Raw genomic sequence first — 21,729 nt, forward strand, 5'->3', positions numbered from 1 at the left:
ACAAAAAAGACAGTCAGTGATCATCATCATGTCTATAAACAGCTCATTTGTAAAACAGTCATCGAACATTTCAAGAAAAGTGTAACATGTTTACATTTTACTCTTTTGCCCTTACCTTCAGTAAATAATACCCCGGGGGATATGGGTACGGCAGTCCAGCTTCTTCATCGTAATTTCCCTCTCTCCTCCTCTCTATCTCCTCCCTCATCCTCTCCCATTCCTCCCTCTGCCGCTCCAGTTCTCTTTCGCTTTCCATTTTTTCCCTCTCCTGCTCGGCCTCCCTCTCTTTCTCCAGTTCCTGTCTTTCTCTCTCCATCTCCAGCCTATCCCTCTCTCTCTCCATCTCCAAGTCCTCCTTCTCTTCTTCCTTCTCTTGATCTACACCTTCCTCTGTCTCCCAGTCATTGTCTCCACTTCTCTCCTCCTCCTCATAGACTGGATCAGGGACTGGTTTTAAATCAGGCATTAACTCTTTCTCTTTTTCCATTCCCCAATCTTCCACTTCCGCTTTTGTCTCTTCCTCTCCTCCACCTATTGTTTCTGTAGGAACCTCTGTCTCTGTATCGATGTATCTCCATCTCTCTCGTGCTTCTTGTCTCTCACTCCGGCTGTGTGTCTGAAGGCCTGGATTTTCTTTTTCATCCTTCTAAAAACACAAATCAGCGTATTTGTAAGTCATCTATCCATCTGGATTTGGATAAACACTTGACCTCTACTGTTGAAAACAGACTTACGCTCCAGATTTTGTAACCCTGAGCTCCAGAGGAGATGTGCTGTAATTTAAATGAGTACAAAGCAACACTTTTTTTAGATGCAAATTGATTTAAATTTTTTAAAACATGGAACTATCAGATGAAAATTAGTACTTGCTGTGCCTTCTTAAACCGATTTCGTCCTCCTGGGGCACCTGGCATGAACGCCTGAAACATACAGATTTTACTTCATGATTTAAAAAAAAAAAAAAAATCATTCATTAGTCTTCTACAAAAACAGGTGATGCTTACCATGGAGTCAGGCCAAAATGTTCCTCTTTTCACCCTGATTTCAGGTTGAGGCACTTCCATCTCCCACAGAGCCTTCATAAGCAAATTTAGCAAATCATTTATGATGATTGATGTTTATATACTTTGTAAGTGCTGAGCCACCTCTAATTTCTTTATATTGTTTGAGGAAAATGGGAAACAAACATGTGCAGGCATACACAAAAACACAGCATCTGACATTGTGTTTTCAGTTTGTACAATTCTTAAAAGGGTGAAAGTCCATTTGCTATTATCATCTTTATTTTTTAACACAGCCAGAAATTGTCCAGGCTTCTGGAAGAGCATTCAAAGCTCTTCTTTGAATATTTACTGTCTTCAACAGGTCTGGGCTCTGGGAAGGACAATCATGACTGTTTGCCAATCAGAAACTTTCCTTCTGATGTTATTGCATAGTGGATCAAAATCGGACAAGGTCACCAGTGGCTGAAATGCAACCCTAAACCATGACAGAGCCTCCACCATGTTTTACAGATGGCTGTAGATATTCACTGTTGTACTGCTTTCCTGACCTCCTCCACAGATAATGATGATTACTTACCAAAAATTCTAAAGTTTGTTTCATCTCTTAATCAGACCTGTTGTCACTGGTTTTCAGTCCAGTTCTTTGCCATCCTCCCTTAAGAATGGCTTCTTTCTGATGAGGCTTCAGGTATCGGTGGGGGTATAGCTCAGTGGTAGAGCATTTGACTGCAGATCAAGAGGTCCCCAGTTCAAATCTGGGTGCCCCCTTCAGATATACTCACTGCTTTCTTTGTTATTCTGAACTACTTATTTACTTCCACGGAACCAATTCTTTAATCATACTAGCATTCTGTTGCTGCTTTTCTGTATTTATTATGTTAATGTGTCTTTTTTTCCCCTTGTGCAATATTTTGGCAGATCTGCAATTTCCATAGCCCTTCCACCCTTACTTATTATTTATTGCACTCTAGTGTACATAGTAGGGCAGCACAGTGGTTAGCACCGTGGCCTCACAGCAAGAAGGTCCTGAATTCAATTTCTCCATCGGTCTGCAGTCTTTCTGTGTAGAGTTTGCAAGTTCTCCCCCGATCCTCTGGCTTCCTCCCACAGTCCAAAGACGTGGGATTAGGTTAATTGAAAACTCTAAATTCCCATTGGTGTGAATGTGAGGGCAAATGGTTGTCTGTTTCTATACGTTAGCTCTGTGACAGTGTGGCGACCTGTCCAGGGTGCCCTAAGACAGCTGGGATAGGCTCCCGCGACCCTGAAAAAAGGATAAGCAGATGGATGGATAGTGTTCCTGTAGTTTGTCTTATATATCTGCATATTGTCTTTTACTTTGACACCTTGTGGTCTTGTTACATAATTTCATTGTGCAAGCAACTGTACAATGACAATAAAAAGTTCTAAGTTCAACAGATGGATCAACTGAACGACCAGGTGTCTTTGCTGGATTTTTCCTGATTCTTAAGGACACGACTTTCAGATACAGACATCTACTGCATAGTTTGTGTGTGTGTGTGTGTGTGTGTGTGTGTGTGTGCGTGTGTGTGTTTCTTGTCTGGTTTCTCAGATTCTTTCAGAACACCCTGCACTGCAAAGATATGCAGGTTTTTAACTAAAACATCTTCGGGAATTATCATTTTATGTATATTCAAATTTTGTCAAATTCAAGATACAACGCTGGCTCACCTCTTGAGTTCGGTGCTATTTTATGCTTGGATAATTAACAGTTCAGCGTGAAGTAGCTTAACAAACAAAAATGCATATTAAGGTACAAGACTACACTAAAAATGAGTGAAAAAGCAGTCAATGTCCAAAGAAAACCTTCACAAGAAACTTCAGAAAGCCATGAGAACTATTGCTCAAGAGGACTTTTAAATATGAGAAGAAAGTCTGGCTCCTTGGAAGCAAAATATAAAGAAATCAGGGGTGGCTCAAGACTTTTGTGGAGTACTGTACGATGAGAAAAAAGGAGGAAGACACAGAGTTGTTTAGAAAGTCACTTTTACTTAAGCACACATGCACAGAGAGGTTAAACACAGACAATATAATTATAAAGATAAATTTCACCAGCGTAACAAGTGTTTGATCTGGCTACATATGTGTTTATAGTAAAACTAGATTCTAAATATTATCTATGGTATTCACAGGGTATGGTAAAGTAAGAAACCCTTAGTATTTCCATGTTTTAATAAATAAAATGTCTGTATTTCCTGAAGTATGTATGCAAATTGTTGTCATGTTGAAGAAAGCTTACTTCTATTTTATTTACTGAAAAATACTTGTCATAAATAAATTAGGAGTTTCTGGCAGGTAAGTAAAGCTACACTGGTTTTTACACTGACCAAGCTTAAAAAAACACAACCTACATACGAGGACAGTTTTCAGGTGCCTAATTTTCTATGAGCCACAACAAGAGAAAAACACTCTGGTAATGTATACGGTATTTTTTGGTGAGTGACATTGTCTCTGTGCGGAAAGAAGTCCCCCCTCATGAAACGACGTTGTTCAGGGTTCATCACCAGAGAAAACGGTTCACAGTTTATTCGCACTCTCCGTGTAGTGCTTTCTTATGAATGATTAAGACTCTATAGTCTCAGTCTCTCGGGAATTAAGAGATTTCCTGTTTAAAAAAACGAGAGAGAGAAAGTATTAAAAGTAACTCTCTGGATTTCTTTTCTCAGTAAATCATTCATGAACAGCTGGACTATATTTTCTGCTCATTTGCATTCAGACAAGCTTTAGAGAAATCATGCTAAAAGTATGCCGCTCATGCTTTGGTCATGTTTGGTCATGTATTCACATCAGCCTTAAACAAACACTTGCATTATTTTGCACTGGTGAAATTTTCATCAAAAGCAGAAGAAAGAAAGGGGTCTTGAAAATGATGAAAGTGCTGCTTATGGTTTATTTATTGACAACTGCAGTTAAGCCCATTCGCTGTTTTATTCAAGCACTTGCAGATCAATTTCAGGACCCTTGTGCATAAGTGCAAATAAAGTTTTTCAGTCCAAGGCATGCAAAGATCTTTAAGACGGAAGCCTGTAGAACTTAAAATGAAAACTCCACCTGATCTGGTTCTTCTGTTGCCGAAGGAGGTGTAGACTGAAAAGACACATCAGAATTTTAAAGTTAAAATGTCACTTGGAAAGTCAAGCAAAATACAAAGAAAGAAAAAGTAAACAATGCCCTATATTTCTCATGAGAACCGAGCTGCCCAGGAATACCTTCTCTATATCATCAGAGGGTCGAGAGGGTGACTCTGTGGTTGGCAAGATAACCTAGGAGGGGACAAATAAGTACACAAGTCTGAATGCAAACCCCCCAGCATATTGGTAAATTTTACAACGTTTTTTAAAAAAGTGAGTTTTTTTGTCATTACTCTGAAAGCTTGCACCTACAGTATCTGCCATTAAAATATGAAGCTAGCAGGTTTCAATGTTTTGTTTTATTATAGGTAAAAGTACTGAAAGTTGCTCTGTGATGTCAGTTTCTGTTTATTGAAAGAAGATTGGATAGCTACTGTTAAACTCAATGCTAAAAATTGGGACTTTTTTCACACTATCACACATCCAGAGTACACTCAGAATATAACAACACTTTAATATGCAAACTGCAGAGGAGCTGAACACAAACCCTTTTACCAGAAGAGCCTCAGTCATCCCTAAAATGTCCATGCAACATGCGGCTCAGGCTCTTTTGCCTATACTGACTGAACTACCTGGGTTTATTGTTTGTCCAGGGCATTCTTATGTCATGTGAGCACCAGTTATCTGGACTTTAGGCTTTTTTCATTATCATACGACATATGTGGATAATGACAGTGTGGTGGGAGGGTTTGGTATGTTGGATCAGTTGTAGGAGGGAGAGGTGGGGCAGGATGGTTGAGGGTAGCGACACCAACTAGGTGGAGAAAAACACCTAGTCTGCTGATCCTTCTTTCTCCCATATAGTAGGTGCAAAGCTGGAGAAATGGTGAAGAATGTGCAAGGTGAAGCACAGCAGGTAGCTGTGCACTGACTTTATGTTGGCACTCAGTGGGTGATTTCTTCTCTTTCTGCTTTATAATAAAGAACTGCGTGTCCATACAATTAAAACACTTCCCTCTGTAATTTCACTCTTAGTGGAACCTGGCAGAGGTCCCTGACTTGTTTTGTGCTTGAATGAATAAAAATGATCAAAAGATAAATACCAAAGATAGCACAACATTTGTTTCACCTGTGCATCCGTTTCTCTGTCTGAGAAGACTGTTATAGGTTGACTTAAGGTCTCGACCTGGGCAGGACTGGGTGTGGGCAATTGTTCCTTACAAATCAAAAGCAACACAAATGTATTATTGTTCAGGTAAAACAGAAATGTTTATTACTTTTAGTTAGCTATTGGGCTACAAATGATCACCTTATCATCCACTGGATGGGGAAATTCATCTGTTTGGACTTCAAGCTGCGCATGTTAAAGAAATTGAACACATGTCACATTAAAAATGAATCATAACATTTGTACCCAGTCCAGCTGAAACAGATGAGAGAATATTTACCTGTCTGTTTTCCCCGAAGTCCCGAGGGATTAAGGGGTCAATTGTGGTGAGTTCTTCCTATTTTGAAAAAATAAAATAAAAAATCTCGTCATAACTTTTAAACACTCAAGCCCACGGTAGATGATGTGGAGAGCGGATGAAGTGGGCTGTAATGACAAACTAATTTATTCGTAATAATTAAGATTAGGTAGTGGGTGTGTCATTAATCAGATCTCTGCAGCATTTGTGTGGGCGCAGATATAATTCAGTCTCCAGAGATACTGCTACGAAGAAAAAAAGAAAAAAAAAAATGCAGGTGACTGGATGATGAGTTTGGCAGGGCTGTTAACAAGAAGGCGCTCACAATTCTCTAAATGAGGAACAACCCCACATCATCAGCATCACATTAAAATTAAGCTTCCAACGGTGCATCAATTACTGATTTATTATTGCAGCTGCCTACCTCGTATTCATAACTGTAATCCTCGCCGTTATAAAACTCGTCTTCTTCGTCTTGCCTGGCCTCTTCACTTGTCTTAGGATAAAAAGGAAATAGCAATTATAACAGGAAGGAATTGTGGCACAGCATTATTTATCACGTGTGAATAACTGGAATAACTGGAACACATCAACGAGCAAGCAAATGTAATCTGTTAATATTACAGTGAGAAGCAGATGGACATCAGGATCAATGCATGCTTTTAGTTAAATGAGGCATATTGTGGGTGCAAAACGTGGTTCATTCAGTGTGTTTATATTCACAATCTTTTAATTTAGGATTATGTTTCATTAAATCTTTTTTTTATAAAGTTATGTTTGTATTTTGCAAGGTTAGACATTTTAATTTAGTTGGGGCTGAAGTGAAGTAACGTTTCTGGGTTTATTCTGATCTGTTGTTCAAGGACATTTACCAAGCGTTGTCTCTGCCTCCTATGTCGTCCTTTATTTCCTTTGCCCTGGTTGAGAAGTTCACAATCAGAGAGAGAAAAGATGAAGGTTTCCCATATTTCAGAAGTTGTTGATGATCAAGTTCTAAACTGCAGCTGATAAGTTTAGGGAAATGAGTAATTAATGTTTATCAAAAATGAATAAAAATCCCGTTAAATTAGGATGATTAAAAAACATGAAATCTAGTTTTACCAAACAGTTTAGAGCTGTTTATGGTATTTATAGGACCATACCTGATGTTTTACATATTTCAGCCCATCCGATTTATGTGTATATCCCTTTAAAGACTGAACCATGAGATAATTACTAGAAAACTCAAAATTTGTGTTTTTTTTAACCTTGTGACAATTTTTATAAAATTTAATGAAATAGTAATTTGCAAATATGAGTTTTAATTTGAATCATATTTGCTAGATCTGGCATTTTAAAATATGATACACTACGCATGTGATTTAAATATATATAGACACATATACACTGCATCCCCCGCAAAACATGGATTAAACTAAGGCTCATATGATGAATGGCAAGAGTTTATTTAACCCTAACTGATGCAGTGAGTAGCTTGTCAAAGCAGAAGACGTGATGATTTCCCACAGTCGGGGAAAAGACCTGCGTCGAGAAAGAAAACAACTAAGGAGACAGGTGAAACTTTTAAAAATAACTTAACTAACACATTATTAAAAGGATAGTGGTGTGCCATCATCTTCGAGGACGTAATGCGATCAGTGAGAGAATTGGAGATCGATTGGTGAAATCAAATCATAGTCAAAGTAAGAACATTTCCTTTTGACCTTGGGTTGCTTCACTTGGTCAGATCATGGTTGACCACCATTATGTGCCGAAAGAATGAACTTATCCCAGGGATATTCCAAAACTGAGGTCCAGATCACCAGGCCGAGGACTATTTTGCACTGGGCTCCAAAGAAAGAATAAATTTGTTCTCTCCAGTACTCTGGCTTCCTCCCCCCCTTCGTGACCCTGAAAGTTATAAGCGGCAGAGAATGAATGGATGGATGGATGGATGGATGGATAGATAGAGTTTCGGGTATTTTATTTTTCCAAAAAATGACACTTTCACCCAAACCTTACTCTTGCACTTAAATCTTTTTCCATGCATCACAAAGTCTGAAAACCCAGTGACCCAAAAACAAATGTCACTGGAGAACTTCTTTGAACAGGAAGAAAGAGCCAAAGATGAGTCACCAGAGGGATCTCAGAATGCCAAACAAAAGAAAGAAAGAGATTAAGAATCATACTTAAATTAAGAGGTTCATCGCGAGATTCACACCCTCCACATTCGCTTGGTATAATATACAGTGACTGAAAAATTGTCCAGCGTTAAACTGGTCGATGGTACAAAAACGATTGGGAACCGCTGCTCTAAGATATCAGTGTCAGGAATCATCGGGCTCAGATTGTTAAAGAGCGGCTCAGGGCACATGAGACATTATTTTACACATGAACTGACCACCACAGAGTCAAGAACTTAACCCCACTGAGAATTTCTGGGATGTGCTGGGGAAGACTGAATCCAAGATCTTAGAGAAAAATTAATGCAACGCTGAACGACAACACATAATGCTGCATAAGCTTATCGAAACAATATCTTGGCAATGCTGTCATCAAAGATAAACGTGGATCCAACAAAATATTAGACTTTGCAACTTTATTTTGGCTGGGCAGTGTATACTAACCACTAGTGACAAATATATTTTAAGGGATTCTTCAAACTATAATCAATGCATATTTAAAGAACACATTATCAGTTGATAACAGAGACACAAATATCAGCTTTCAGGTATTTTTGTGGCACCCTAGACGTGACTCATATTAACTTCTTTCATGCCTTTAACTTTGTTACCATAACTTAGAGCAGCCCTTAAAATTAAAGAATAAAACTCACATCATTCTCAATAAAATGTAAACGTTAAAGAATTTTCCATATTTAGATTCCCTGTTTCACTGGTGCTACAAGTGCACTTTCCCAAATCTACATTACTGTGCAGTAATATCACAACTGAGAGTCCAAATCACTTAAAATTAGCATAAACATCAAAACAGAAGCATCCATTTAGTAAAAGCTGATGTGTATGCTAAGTAGAAGAGATAAGCTAAAACATCAAACACCTGTATGGTCCTTTGGTAATATGCATTCATTGTAAACTGATGGAGAAGTATCCCATTTTCCATCCTCTATCTAAAACCCAACCCTCAATATGACAGTTATGGTAGCTTTACTTTCCCACGTTCCCTGTTCTTCTTCTTTTGTCCTGAATTCTTCTTCAGTGAGTCCTCCTGAGTGAGGAGAACAGTCTCCATTACAGATTGAGGTAACCCTGAAAACATCTTACAGACAAATTTTAACTTTAAATGCAATCCGAATATAAATAACACCAATATTTTGTAATGTAGGATTGTTTAGATTTTTAAAGTATGACATGTACATCATTAGAGTTTACAAAGCATTTTATGAAATATTATGTGAATGTTAGATATATATTAATTACTTTTATGACTTTTTTAGGAATTATTATGAAGTTTATTTGCATTTTATTTCTTTAAATAAAGGGAATAATAGAAAATATAAAAAAGAAAAATGGCACTGAAAGTTTACACTCTGTCTTTCTTCCATCTAAAAGTGCCTAAATATGAAATGTGACAGCCTTACCTCATTGGTCATTGTATAATTGGAAGTAGAATTGACTACAGTCAGATTAACTTTAAAGGAAGTTCCAGTACTGTCTACTGTCTCCTTTAAATTGGTCTCAATCGTGTCATGCTCCAGTTCTCCATTCAGCGTGTTGACGGTCCATAAAGTTGGATCCTCTGCAGTTTCATTTAAAGGGTCCTTCAGTGAGAGAAGTAAAAAAAAAAATACATATTAGTGACAACTGGTGATAAACTATATCAAACACAGTTTCATTTCTCCAGGATCATGGTGAAAACATTTAAAGCCACACAAGCTCAAATAAAATGCACAAAGGTATGAGACGGCTGAAAAACTCAAGATTACACAGAACCTTAAACAATAAATATCAAGGACTGTTAGTAGAACAATAAATATTCAGAACATGAGCTGTACATTGTTCGATGAAGCATGGACTCGCCAAGCTGCTGCAAACAGTTCTCAGAGATTTTGGACCACACTGACATGATAACAACACATAATTACTGCAAATTTGTAGGCTACAGTGAGATGATTTGAGCTTTGTTGCATGATGTGTTATCTTTCTTGAATCAGCCATCAGAAGATGGGTACATTATGGTCATAAAGGGTCAGCAGCAATGTTGAGTTGGGCTGTGCATTTAAACAATGCTGAGTTGGTACTAAGGGCCTTAAAGTGTGCCTACAAGATATTCCCCACACCATTACAGGATTACAGGATGGATCCATGCTTTTACGCAGTTTACATCAAATTTTGACCCTATCATCCGAATGTCAAAGTAGAAACATCACAGGAAAGACTCAGGCAGTGTTTTTCAAACCTCCACTTCTCCAATTGTGGTGAGTCCATGAGAATTGTAGCCTACAGTTTCCTATACTTAGCTGACAGGAGTGGTACCTGTTTCGATGTGCATTCAGAGATGCTAGTCTGCATACTTTGGTTGAAACAAGTGGTTATTTGGGTTACTGTTGCCTTCCTATCAACTCAAAGCGTGACCATTCTCCTTGGATCTCTGGCATCGACAAGCCATTTTTCATTCACAGAAGTGCTGCTCGCTAGATATTTTCCCTTTTTTTTTACCCTTCTCTGTAAGTCGATGGTTGTGTAGGAAATTCCCAGCAGATTATCAGTTTCTGAAATACTCAGACCAGCCCGTCTGGCATCAACAGCCATAACACATTCAAAATCAAGCTCATGTTGAATTCAGTAGATCATCTTGAACATGCAGTGTTTCGTTGCCATACGATTGGCTGATTAGATATTTGCGTTAATGAGAAGTCGAACAGGTGTACCCACTAAAATATGTGGTAGGTTAATAGATTCATTATTGTTCCCAAGCATTCTCTTTAGATTAGGCTGAGGTTACGTACAACAAAGAAAGATTCAGGAGGCTGGCCGTCTACATCAGTGTCCTCAAAAGTGTCCGCTTTTGACAAAGGTCTGCTGGTGATGTCAAATTTCTCCGAACTCTATCGAGAAAATATAAAATGAATAGCAGTAGTAGTCGTTTTGAAAAGTTTGAGGTATTGGAAACAAGAAATGTAAACATACAGTATACAGTCTAAAAATAGTCTACGTACTTTGTAGTCAGTGATGACGTTGGAGTTGTGCCTTTCTGTGTTTTCTTTTGTTTTCTTGGAGTTGCTGAGCACATGAAGCAGCTCCTCTATGCCATCCTGCAGCAACCTGTCAATCAAAGCCTTCAGCAAAGGAAGCTGAAAAAAGCTTTTATTTAGACAGCTGAACTCTTATTTTATTACACTATTGCATATTTATACAATGTGGTGCAAAGAGCTCACCTTTATACCGTAGGCTTCAAACATTGTCTCAATGTCCTAAAGTCGAGTGAAAATACGTTGTTCAGATACTTAATAATGTAAAATGAGAACATGTATGCCACAGAAGAAATTATTATATCCTTTATTCAACCTTCATCTCAAGAGATTTTCCTGGAGCTCCAGCGTCACCCTGCAGAAACATGAAAATAAATGCAGTCAGCATAATGTAATTTCCATTCCCATGTTTCTGATGTATAAGTCAAATGAGCATTACCTTTTCTCCTTTCAGGCCTTTTTCTCCTTTATCACCCTGCAAAACAAGACAAATCAGCAACCAAGGCTATATTTCAGGGTTTTTTTTAAGAACTCAGCCTCAATATAAGCACCATTACCACCTTACCTTCAATCCTGGAGAACCCTAAACACACAGAAACAGAGGAGCAGGACATTTGAACATGCATCTACAATGCATGACATCAAGCTCACCATATCTGTTCTCATTGTAGCCCACAATAAAAATAAGCACTGTAGTCATCACTGCATGATGACTTAGATTTCATGCAGGCGACAAGTGAATTATGCCATGCAACAGCAGAGATGATGTGCCATTTTTTAAGAAAGCTATACATATGCAGAAACATGTGCACAAGCATCAAACTCACAGTAGGTCCTGGAGGACCCATTGGCATTGGGAATGCTTGTCGGATTTCATCAATGGTAGCACCCTGAGAAGGGATAAATGGATATTAAGTCAAACTGTGTGATGTTTTTCTGAATCAACATCCAGCATAAATGAGGAATTAGTCAAACCAATGGTGATTACAGGTGTAGTCATAAACAAGTCACCAAAAATGAAGTCATTTTGCATCATGTTTACCTCAGGAGTGACAAGCACCTGCCTCCCAGGCAAACCTGGAAGCCCTGGTTCACCCTTACTACCATCTTTACCCTGCAGGAAACAAACAGCATCATCCAGTTACAGCCTCAACTTCATCACTAAGTTGTGTTTTCCTTCATAAATGTGAATATACTTACATCAGCACCCGCATCTCCCTTGTCCCCCTGGAATGAAGAGTGAAGTTAACACAAGTAAATGGAGAATAAAAGCTTCATAAATGTTTTGATTGCTGCAGCAAATCTAAGAACCTTCTTGCCGTCATCTCCTTTGAGTCCTCTTTCTCCCTGTGAAAAAAAAGTAATTTCATCTAAAAAGAGCTAGAAAACGGCAAACAAATGTGCAAATTGGATAAAACAGTAATCCAGGTGATATCTAATAGCAAAGTGGTATAATTGTCAAATGTTTCTCACATCTTTTCCTGGCAGGCCCCTCTTCCCATCAATGCCAGGTCTCCCCTGTAGAGAAGAGGAAATGAAAAAGGAGATTGATCATTATCGTGGATAAACATGTGGCTCCCACTAATTACACACCTGACGCAAGAATATATTTTGTTATATTGCCTTGAATGACTAAAGACTGTCACCATTAAAAGTGTATAAAAAATGGATGATAATGGTTTTGCCGGAGTGAAACTCACAGGAGTCCCCGGTAAGCCAGGCATCCCAGCAATCCCAACCTGGCCTTGATCTCCTTTTTCTCCTTTCTGTTTACAAGCATAGAAAAAAAAGTCTCCTTTTGCAAATATCAGCAAATTAAAATGACAAATGTTATTACAAACTGGACAAATTATCACTGAGGCAGTAAAACACTCCACAGCAATGCAAAATAGCTGCTGACATGCTAAAAGCTTAGGTGTCTATAAGCACACATAAAGTTGATATACGGAACATAAAGACTGAAAATCATGACTGCATCTTAGCTTTTCTTTTCATTATTCTTTTTTGTTAAGTGAGATAATACACTGTAACTCAGTGATAACTTGTTTTATGCTAATATTAATAGGGCAGTAAACCATATACGGTAATGACAAGAATTTAAGTTCCATAAAAATTCATCCACTCACCGGACCAGGCTCTCCTTTCTGTCCCTGGTCACCCTACGGTTACCATAAGACACCTTGTGAGCAAACTCTTACATGCATACCCTATATGTACAAATATACTGGGCCACTTACACATTACACCTAGCCATGGAAACTCATGCCATGAAGCTCCTGGCGCGCAGTTTTTATTAAGTATTGGTGACCTTTAGGCACTATGCGCCTTGGCACTCCATGACCCCTGCTCTGTAACTTTACATGGTCTATGTGATGTTTGCAATGATACTATTTAAAGAAATTTCCAAAACTGCCCTGCAGCAATAATGAGACCCTGCTACAGGAAAACACCGAGTTTTGTAAAGGCATATGGCATGGCTTGGTGGCAGTGGGAATGAAAAGATCTCATTTCAGAGATGAAGATCTGTGGCCTAATACTTTTTGTCAATATAGTGCACGCGATGCCATTTACATGGAAATTTTCAAAATATTTGAATGTGCAATTTCAATAAAACATTTTTATAACCTTCATTCCTGGTTTTCCTGGTAAGCCATCTAATCCATCTCTTCCAGAATCACCCTGCAAGGCAAACAGTTACATTAAACACACCTTTGTAATTAAACAAAAAGAAACAGAACCACAGTAAGTGCAATTTAGAATTATGCACATGCATACCAGAGACTGTCCTGGTAATCCAGGTTTCCCCTCTGGACCCTGGACAGACACATTACGATGTTTCAAGACATTCAAGAAAAATATATTACTTTTGATTTTAAAAAAAAGAAATAGATAAGAATAGCGTAAATGAATTTAGGATCACTTCCTGTGTGGATGCCCCTTTAAACAGATTAACCAAGTTAGATTAATGATCAGTTTTGTGTCCTGAAAGGTAAAAGTTAATGGGCTTGATTTTTGGCTGTCCATAAATTAATGGCTGCTTAGTACTTCTAAAAAATAATAATAAGTACAAAAAAAACAGAATTAACGGTCATTAGCATGAATGATATAGTGCTGTATACTGCCCTCTTCCTGGTTTCTTCTTTTTTGCATATCTGCCACACTTTCATGTTTCAGATCATCAAACAAATGTTAATATTAGACAAAAATAACCTGAGTAAATACATAATGCAGTTATTAAACGATGATTAAAAACAGATCCAAAAAGTTATCCAAACTAACCTGGCCCCTTGTCAAAAAGTTGTTTCCTCTAAAACCAATGAAGAAATGTTGGTTATGCCAACATTAGAAGCAAGAACTGTGATCAAGAGTTTGACGTAACTGGCAATGAGTGTTTCACATCGCTGTGAAGGAAAGTTTGGTCCACTCTTCTTTCCACAGTTGTTTTAATTCAGTTAGATTTTAGGATTTTCAAGCAGGAAAGGCACAATGCATTTCAAGGATAATGCCAAAATGTTCTGATTATTCCCAGATTTTGACTTGGCCACTGCAAAACCTCGTGTTTGAGCTTCAGGGTGTGAACTGATGGTTGGACATTCTCCTTTAGGGTTTTCTGGTCTCAGAATTCACGGCTCCATCAGTTACAGCAAGGCGTCCAGGTCCTTAAGTAGCAAAACATCTGTTAACCATCACTACCACCATCATTTTTGTTGTTGGTGTGTTTGTCGGTTGGTTGTTTTTAATGAACGGCTGTGTTGCTTTAATGTGAGATTTTACAACAGATGTAAAAGTACTCAAACCTTCCAAAAGGTTCTGCTTTAGTCTCATCGGGTAATATTTACATTTATATTTACATTTTACAAAAATGTAATATCTCACATTTTTGGCAAATGTGAGACGAGACTTTGTCCTCTTTTTGGCACTGAATCGTGAACTTTAACTGAGAAAAGCAAAGGCTGCAGCTCTTTAGATGTTGTTCTGAGTTCAGTTGTGATCTCCTGGATGAGTTGTTGATGGGCTCTTCGCTTCATTTTGAGTTTCCAGCCTCTCATGTGAAGGTTCACCACTGTTACAAGTTTTCTCCATTTGTGGATAATGGTTCTTGTCGTGGTTCACTTGAGTACCAAACACTTAGAAATGGCTTTCCCGACCGATAGATATCAGATATCCTGTTTCTCTTCGTTTGTTGTCATGGCGTGATTTTTGAGCTCCTGGGTGTGGCTAGTGAAACTGAACTCAATGTTCAAAAAATGTGGGGGCAGTTAACTTTTTCATATATGTTCGGATAGCTTTTTTTCCCCTTGATAAAAAAAAAAATCGTCTTTTAAAAACAGACTTGTTTTTACTCAGGTTATCTTATATTAAAATTGGTTTGATGATTTGTAACATGTTAATGTGACAAATATGCAAACATTAAGAAAACAGGAAGTCGAAAAGACTTTCTCACTGCACTGCGTATCACATCCTGTTGGTTACTTCATATGGTGAAAATACTCACTTGTGGCCCAGGCGGGCCCATTTCTCCTCGCAAACCTGGCTGACCTGGCTCTCCAGGATCGCCCTGATAAGAAGGAAAGGGCAAAAACCTTTAATTCTTCCTTAACTGAATGAATTTAAAGTTGTAATGTGCTATTCTTCAAATTACCTTAATTACTCTGGTCAGTATGTTGTCTGAACCAGTCTGATTGAATAAAATGACAGTTAAATTGTTAACAAACACAGTTTCAGTTGATTGGAAACAGACATAAGGTCTCATGGAGGAATGAGGCTTTTTACAAGCTGTGCTTTAACAAGCGCCTCTGTCAAACATGGTTGAACTGATCAAGTAATTATAGAGATTTGTTTACTTGTGTTCCCGGAGGTCCAGGCTTTCCCTTTATGACGATGACAGCACAATGAAAAGAAGACAGACAAAACACAGTTAAAATCTACAACGTCATAGTTCTAAACAAATCCAATATTTGCAAGACAAAGGAAAAATAGTTTGGTGCAATGAAGGATGGTAAACACACAAAAAACAAAGTTAATTACTTAACTTATCAAAAGGGAATGACACAGGAGGATAGCAGATTGAGAAGATATGAAACAGTGACTGACACAGAAGAATAATCAGAAGGCAGGCAGCCAGGAGAAAAAAAACCAAACATGTTCACTGATGAGAGAGAGGGAGGGAGAGATGGTGGATACAAACTTACCGCCTCTCCTTTGTCACCTTTCCTGCCATCGGCACCCTTCAAAACAGAAAAGAAATCTCAGGTAATGTTAAAGTTTTGCAATTTCAGTTGAATTATTACAGTTAGTTATAGTACAGTATAAAGCTACTGATCTGTACACACATACTAAGCAGAAAGATGAGGATCCTATTAGTGGATCTTCTTAAAAGTGTACATTTAATAAAGCATAGCATTAACTCAGGAAGGCCACAAAGTCAAGCCCAGATCAGCTGGTTCAGTTCGCCACCTTCTACACAGTGAAGTGTTTCAGCTGCTTCAGCAGGGGCACAGCTGCTGCATACCCCCAAGCCCCTTTGCAACCCACCTTTACCGCAGCTCTTCCTTTTAATGCTGTTTCTCACTTAATGAGTAATGTAAGACAGCTTCAAACAACAATCTTCTTTTGACCACAGTTGTGCTGACTGAAGTTTAATTATCATGGCAAAGAACTTACAGGTGGGCCAGGCTTGCCAGGGTCACCTTTTTCTCCAGTGTCACCTGGTTTTCCTGGTAATCCCAATGGACCCTGATCAACAAGTAGAAAGAAATGGAAGAATTTAGCCCTTGACTCATGTTTCACAAATAAAAGTGTCAGATTTAAAGCCTGGCCAGCATTGTAACTACACATTCGGTATACTACATACTGGTTTGTCGCATTTTCAGATTTTGTCAAAATACATTTTGAAGTTACTTTCTAAATTTTGTGGGAAGTATTGTTTTTCCTTTTTTCTTATTTGAACTTTACAACTGTTGAACAAATACCCTGATTCCTCTTTCACCAGGCTCTCCAGCTGGTCCTTGTTCACCCTGCGAAAACAAATTAAATGACTCCGTGGAGGTAATATGTGACGCTGGGTATGATTATAGGGATGTTAAATCATTTTAAAAATAACAATCTTCAAAAGCAACATGTTTAAAAGTCCAAGCGCTGGTCAACAAAACAGTCACGTAACAAACAAATAGACTTTACCTTCATTCCCGGTTCTACTATAGCTCCAGGTGCACCCTACACACAAATTAAACAATAAATCTAAGCAGTAGGAAATATTTAGCCAAATGTGCTAACATTCACAATATACGTGTGAACAAAAGGGAAGAGATAAAATAATTACATTTTTTCTGGTCCATTGGTTAAATTTTTCACACTGTTAGCATTTTTCTGACACCATTGTTTCTGAATAGACCTGTTTATCAAACTAAATCTGAACTCCACTGTACCTACCATACAAACAAAACTCATAGTTGCTGTAACGGCCACTCAGGATTTACTTACATCTTTACCTCTTAATCCCGGTTCTCCAGGATTGCCAGGTAATCCAATGCTCCCTTTTTCACCTTTAGAGCCATCTTTCCCCTGAGCAAAGACATGACCTCTGATTTACAATGTCAGCAAAAAAAAAGTATGCTTTAAAAATAAATAATTGGGGTTTTTAATTGTTTAATACAAATCTGTTGTAGAATTGTACAACATATTAACGGCCAGCTCAATTTGGGTTTTGATGTAAAAAAAACAAACAAAAAACGGTATTGTCTGTATTTACAAAGAGTGCAGTGGCAAGATTGCATCTAAGAGGTGGGCTGACTTTAGGAAGTGATCCTGCTCCATTTCTGGGACTTCCTTTCTCAAGTCGTAAATTATAAGTAGAAGCATATTTAAATCAGTACACAAATTGATTTGCAACACACAATTTGCTGAGAATTGCACCGATATTGAGACTATATTTAGCCCATTTTTTGTACTTGATAATGAAATTAACTGACTGTGTTTAGAAAAGGAGCACAATGTTTGTAAATCACCTGTAAAGTCACCCTATGAGTACTATTTGGGGATTGTGCTCACACGCTGTTTTGCCCTGTTTAGTAATATGGCGTAATTCAAATGTTATTCAAGTGGTTCAATTAAGTGTTTTAAACTTTAACTGAAATTAACATTTAGTAAACTTCTAAAACCAAAAAGAATTTTTGGCCATAAAAAAATATTTTTAACATGTCTATGCCTTGTCTATGTTTATGTCTACCCTTAGCTCCTATGAAGTTTTGCCTAGGCATGGATTTATCTGGCAAGATTTGCCAAACACTTGTGTGGAAAAGCCAGGTGTTGCGAAGTGCTCACAAAAAAAAGATCGTGGACAAACGCAACAAATCATACATAATTTCAGGTAGACCCCTACATGACACTGAATAGCCCACCAACAAAACCTCTGTTTTCACTTGTAGCAACGTACTGTGCAAATTTCCCAAATGCAGCAGACTGCATAGAATGATTGTGTGGATTTTTTTTTCACATCTGCCTCCTATTACTGGAAATTAGTGAAAAAGTATAGAAGAAAAACTAAAATTAAGCAAAGGTGTCAATCCAAAAATACAAAATTAATGTATGTGTTTATAGTCTATGTGTTCTTGAATACTACTGCTTGTTTTCACCTTGCATGTAGTATTTTGACCCATTGTTTACAGAAAAAATAATTCATGAGAAGAACTTAATGTAACCAGTGATGACTCACCTTTTGTCCTGGTTTTCCTGATAAACCAACATTTCCCTGTAAACAATGAAACTAATAAAACATCTAACAACAACAACACACAGCAATTTCCTGCTTTATGATTCCAGGATGGCATCAGCGTTAAAGAATCAAATGACTCACCCTTTCTCCATTTTCTCCCTTTTGCCCCTGCTGTCCTGGAATCCCAAAACCAGGACTACCCTGCACATATCAAAACAAACCATAACCGTACCATAAAATGATATTCAGTTATTCTATTTGCTCTAATCCTGCAATAATAAAATTGAAATGACCATGATGGACAATATCTCTCCATAACAACCTTTTCTCCCTTGTCTCCTTGTTCTCCCTTTATTCCCTGAGGGCCTGTAGAACCAACTGGACCGATGTCCCCCTGAGAGAACACATACATGAGCACATGTACATCAATTGATAAGAGAAGGCTAAACCTCTCTCCACTCTAAATGGACCCTGTGGACTGTCATTAATTATGTGCCATCCAACAGAGCATTCAGTCTCCCTGAAAAAGCTAATGAGAGAAAATTTTTAATTGTGTTCGATAAGCGGGTCCATGAGATTGAGTCTGCAAAAATACACCAATTAATTAACAATGTTTTCAATTACTCACCTCTGGCTGATTTATTTTAACTCACTTAAGATAAATACGTGCACACAGCTTAGTCTGGTTGAGAAGAAATTAAAAAAGGTGTTACAGCACCCATAGTTTCAGTAGTTTAAATCCTTTTACTCAATGATAAAACCTTTACCTGGAACTAATAGTAATTTCCTTATTTTAATCTTAAATGCCTTAACTGCAGACGAGCAGCTCGTACCAACAGAAAAAGTTGTTATAATTGCACTTTACACAGAGTTTGCAACGTCTCTTTGTACGCAGCTGAAAAAGAACAAAATTAAATCATCCAGGTTTCACAGCTGACTGCAACTACCACAGCATGACTTCTATATTAGGTTCTTGTCTGTTATTATCTCACAGGTTTGAAACACGTGGTTAGCAACTAGTATGATTACTTCATTGTTTCCCATAAAAGAAAAGCAACCCTGGAATAGATGATGGGTACATCAAAAACCACAACCATTAGTAACTAGTAAGCATAGATCTAATTAAAAGAAAGCTAATCTATATCACAGCCTCCCTATTGCTGATCTGTATCTGTTAAACTGACAGAGGGACAAATGAAAGTTTATAGAGGTTAGGCTTACAAAAAGGGATCCTGTACCACTGTCCAGAATTTATTAGCTCAAACTCAGAATTCTAAATCTATAAAGGATTGTTAAAATCCTGCTAGCCAGCTAACCCCTGGACTGTCCAAAAATGTCTCAGGAAGGAAGGAGTATTTCAAATCAAACAGACAAAAACTGTCTGATTTTACTAAAAGTAAGATGCTGAGTGTAGGTAATGAATGAACCCCCAAAATGTTGGCGTCTGCTCCTTGATGACTGCAGTTCCACCAACATGTAACGTTTTCTTTAAGTGCAATGAGACACAGGGTTCATCCAATTACCAGTCAGGTGCCTGCCTGAATGTGAAACATGTATAAGAAGATGGCAAAAATGAAGGCTGAGATGGAATTATACAGGTAGCTAGCTGCACCGACTGCTGGTGACATGCTTTTTCTCTTTTGTGTGCTTTATATCCCACAGCTTTTGATCAGGTAGGCTGATGTTAGCATATGGTAGATGGTGAGAAAGACACCAGTTTCCCTTTTCAGATGTCAGCCAGTCAAACTGTAAAAGGAATCGCCTGGAAAGGCCGGTTAGTAACACTATGGGGGAATCTCATATGATAAAGGTGTAGATTATGGATGCTGTGACTTTAAAAGCACCTTTCTTAACTTTTCCTTATGTAATTAAGAATATATAGTGCCCGATGATTGACTTGAGAACTATCCAGACCATACCCTTGATGTCCTATGACAGCTGGAATATCCATCACCTCCTTCCCCAGAACCCAACAGGTTAAGCATTTCTTCAAGGACATTTAAGGCTATTTGACATATTTGAAGTCTGTAATTTAGCTGAAAACAATGTTTTGGAAGAATGTTGATGTAGTATACACTGATTGGAAAATTCAGTGGTGAAAATAGAAACAGATCAGCAAAAGTTCTGGAAAAAGCTCACATACTGGTAACTTACCCTGGCCCCCTTTTTCCCAGCTGGACCAATTACCTGTTGTGACAGGGAAAAGACAGTTTAATAGCAAAACCTCTATATACTAGGTTGAAATATATGAAATGGTTTTCTTACACCCTTCGCCGGGTCTCCAGCAGGTCCTCTTGGACCTTCATCTCCCTTTAATCCCATCGGTCCTGCAGGCCCCTAGAAATGTGAAGGTGAACTGTCAGTGCCACTTCCGTTGTGACCGTTAACTCCAAGCCTCTCTGATAAAAGCTGTTTATTTTTGTTCCCAACAAATCAAAACCAATTTCTTATTTTTATCATAAAAACGAATCTTGTTGAATGACTACAAAGCGTACTACAAAACACAGGAAGATGGCCCTCATGATGACAGTTTTTCCGGTAGCAATCTCTTCCAAAAGATTATGCTGCTTCAAATTAAAAATCACTGAAGCAGAAAAAAACGACCCATTTGCAAAACATACCCACTGAGGTTTGACAATTTGGCTCGTGGATGTATGCAATCATAACCATCTCTGATAGAGTGTAATCTTCCAAACCCAGAACAAAATGACTTCCTCATTTGTTCATTCATCAATCTAAATGTCTGCTTGGAGACATTAGCAAAAGTTATTAATAGGTTTAAAGCTAGTCTTTTAGTTTTCAGAGCTGGTGCAAAATAAAAACACTGCATTTGCCCCTCCCTTGTTTTTTAGATTTCTTTATAGCTTTTGATAAATTCTTTTAACATCTGTTCCAATTTATTTCGATCTTCTCTAATCCCCACAGAGTCGAAGGTGTACATACAGGTTCAAATATATGCATATTCTAATATACTGATATTTGGTTAAATGTGTCTCAGCAAGTTGCAGTTTGACGGGATGCTTTAGGTAGCCATCGACAACTGATCACAAATCCCGCCAGGATAATTCTGGCTGGGGTCCTCTTGGCAGAATTTGTAGGATTCATTTAAACTGGTTGGTTTTCTGGCATTTCCTGACTAAGCATAGTCTACAAATTTTCAAAAGGGTTGAGGTCGGGACTTTGGAAAGGACATTACAGTGTTTGTGTTTGGAGACAGTCCTTATTTATTATTCCATTACTTGTGCAATATACCAGCACCACT

The 21,729-nt window shown here is 38.0% G+C and overlaps 1 protein-coding gene and 1 non-coding gene across 2 annotated transcripts in view; one reads left to right on the forward strand and one right to left on the reverse strand.

The window, feature by feature from the left end:
* col7a1l (collagen type VII alpha 1-like) overlaps window positions 1–21,729 on the reverse strand; it is a 68,182-nt gene that overhangs the window by 23,921 nt on the left and 22,532 nt on the right. The window contains exons 42-82 of the mRNA XM_086268621.1: window positions 20,733–20,804; window positions 20,622–20,654; window positions 18,790–18,861; window positions 18,609–18,668; window positions 18,468–18,503; window positions 17,237–17,317; window positions 16,934–16,969; window positions 16,726–16,770; window positions 16,418–16,489; window positions 15,946–15,981; window positions 15,598–15,624; window positions 15,396–15,431; window positions 15,249–15,311; window positions 13,529–13,567; window positions 13,379–13,432; window positions 12,880–12,912; window positions 12,454–12,519; window positions 12,227–12,271; window positions 12,065–12,100; window positions 11,954–11,980; window positions 11,796–11,867; window positions 11,581–11,643; window positions 11,319–11,336; window positions 11,193–11,228; window positions 11,070–11,108; window positions 10,940–10,975; window positions 10,721–10,855; window positions 10,511–10,609; window positions 9,143–9,322; window positions 8,713–8,820; window positions 6,435–6,479; window positions 5,987–6,058; window positions 5,545–5,601; window positions 5,406–5,450; window positions 5,226–5,312; window positions 4,235–4,288; window positions 4,077–4,112; window positions 1,005–1,076; window positions 867–920; window positions 735–773; window positions 116–646 (exon numbers count right to left, since the gene is read on the reverse strand). Of these exons, the coding sequence (XP_086124747.1) occupies window positions 116–646; window positions 735–773; window positions 867–920; window positions 1,005–1,076; window positions 4,077–4,112; window positions 4,235–4,288; window positions 5,226–5,312; window positions 5,406–5,450; window positions 5,545–5,601; window positions 5,987–6,058; window positions 6,435–6,479; window positions 8,713–8,820; window positions 9,143–9,322; window positions 10,511–10,609; window positions 10,721–10,855; window positions 10,940–10,975; window positions 11,070–11,108; window positions 11,193–11,228; window positions 11,319–11,336; window positions 11,581–11,643; window positions 11,796–11,867; window positions 11,954–11,980; window positions 12,065–12,100; window positions 12,227–12,271; window positions 12,454–12,519; window positions 12,880–12,912; window positions 13,379–13,432; window positions 13,529–13,567; window positions 15,249–15,311; window positions 15,396–15,431; window positions 15,598–15,624; window positions 15,946–15,981; window positions 16,418–16,489; window positions 16,726–16,770; window positions 16,934–16,969; window positions 17,237–17,317; window positions 18,468–18,503; window positions 18,609–18,668; window positions 18,790–18,861; window positions 20,622–20,654; window positions 20,733–20,804 (2,847 nt within the window). The remainder of the gene's footprint in view (window positions 1–115; window positions 647–734; window positions 774–866; window positions 921–1,004; window positions 1,077–4,076; window positions 4,113–4,234; window positions 4,289–5,225; window positions 5,313–5,405; window positions 5,451–5,544; window positions 5,602–5,986; window positions 6,059–6,434; window positions 6,480–8,712; window positions 8,821–9,142; window positions 9,323–10,510; window positions 10,610–10,720; window positions 10,856–10,939; window positions 10,976–11,069; window positions 11,109–11,192; window positions 11,229–11,318; window positions 11,337–11,580; window positions 11,644–11,795; window positions 11,868–11,953; window positions 11,981–12,064; window positions 12,101–12,226; window positions 12,272–12,453; window positions 12,520–12,879; window positions 12,913–13,378; window positions 13,433–13,528; window positions 13,568–15,248; window positions 15,312–15,395; window positions 15,432–15,597; window positions 15,625–15,945; window positions 15,982–16,417; window positions 16,490–16,725; window positions 16,771–16,933; window positions 16,970–17,236; window positions 17,318–18,467; window positions 18,504–18,608; window positions 18,669–18,789; window positions 18,862–20,621; window positions 20,655–20,732; window positions 20,805–21,729) is intronic.
* Window positions 1,701–1,772, forward strand: trnac-gca (transfer RNA cysteine (anticodon GCA)). Its single transcript has one exon. It is a non-coding gene; the product is annotated as a tRNA-Cys (tRNA).

This window comes from Aulonocara sp. 'chitande type north' Nkhata Bay, linkage group LG17 (assembly GCF_057382095.1).
Source record: "Aulonocara sp. 'chitande type north' Nkhata Bay isolate Kocher_YH1m ecotype deep benthic linkage group LG17, A_spYH_male_GT1.1, whole genome shotgun sequence".
In the NCBI taxonomy this organism is placed as follows: domain Eukaryota; kingdom Metazoa; phylum Chordata; class Actinopteri; order Cichliformes; family Cichlidae; genus Aulonocara; species Aulonocara sp. 'chitande type north' Nkhata Bay.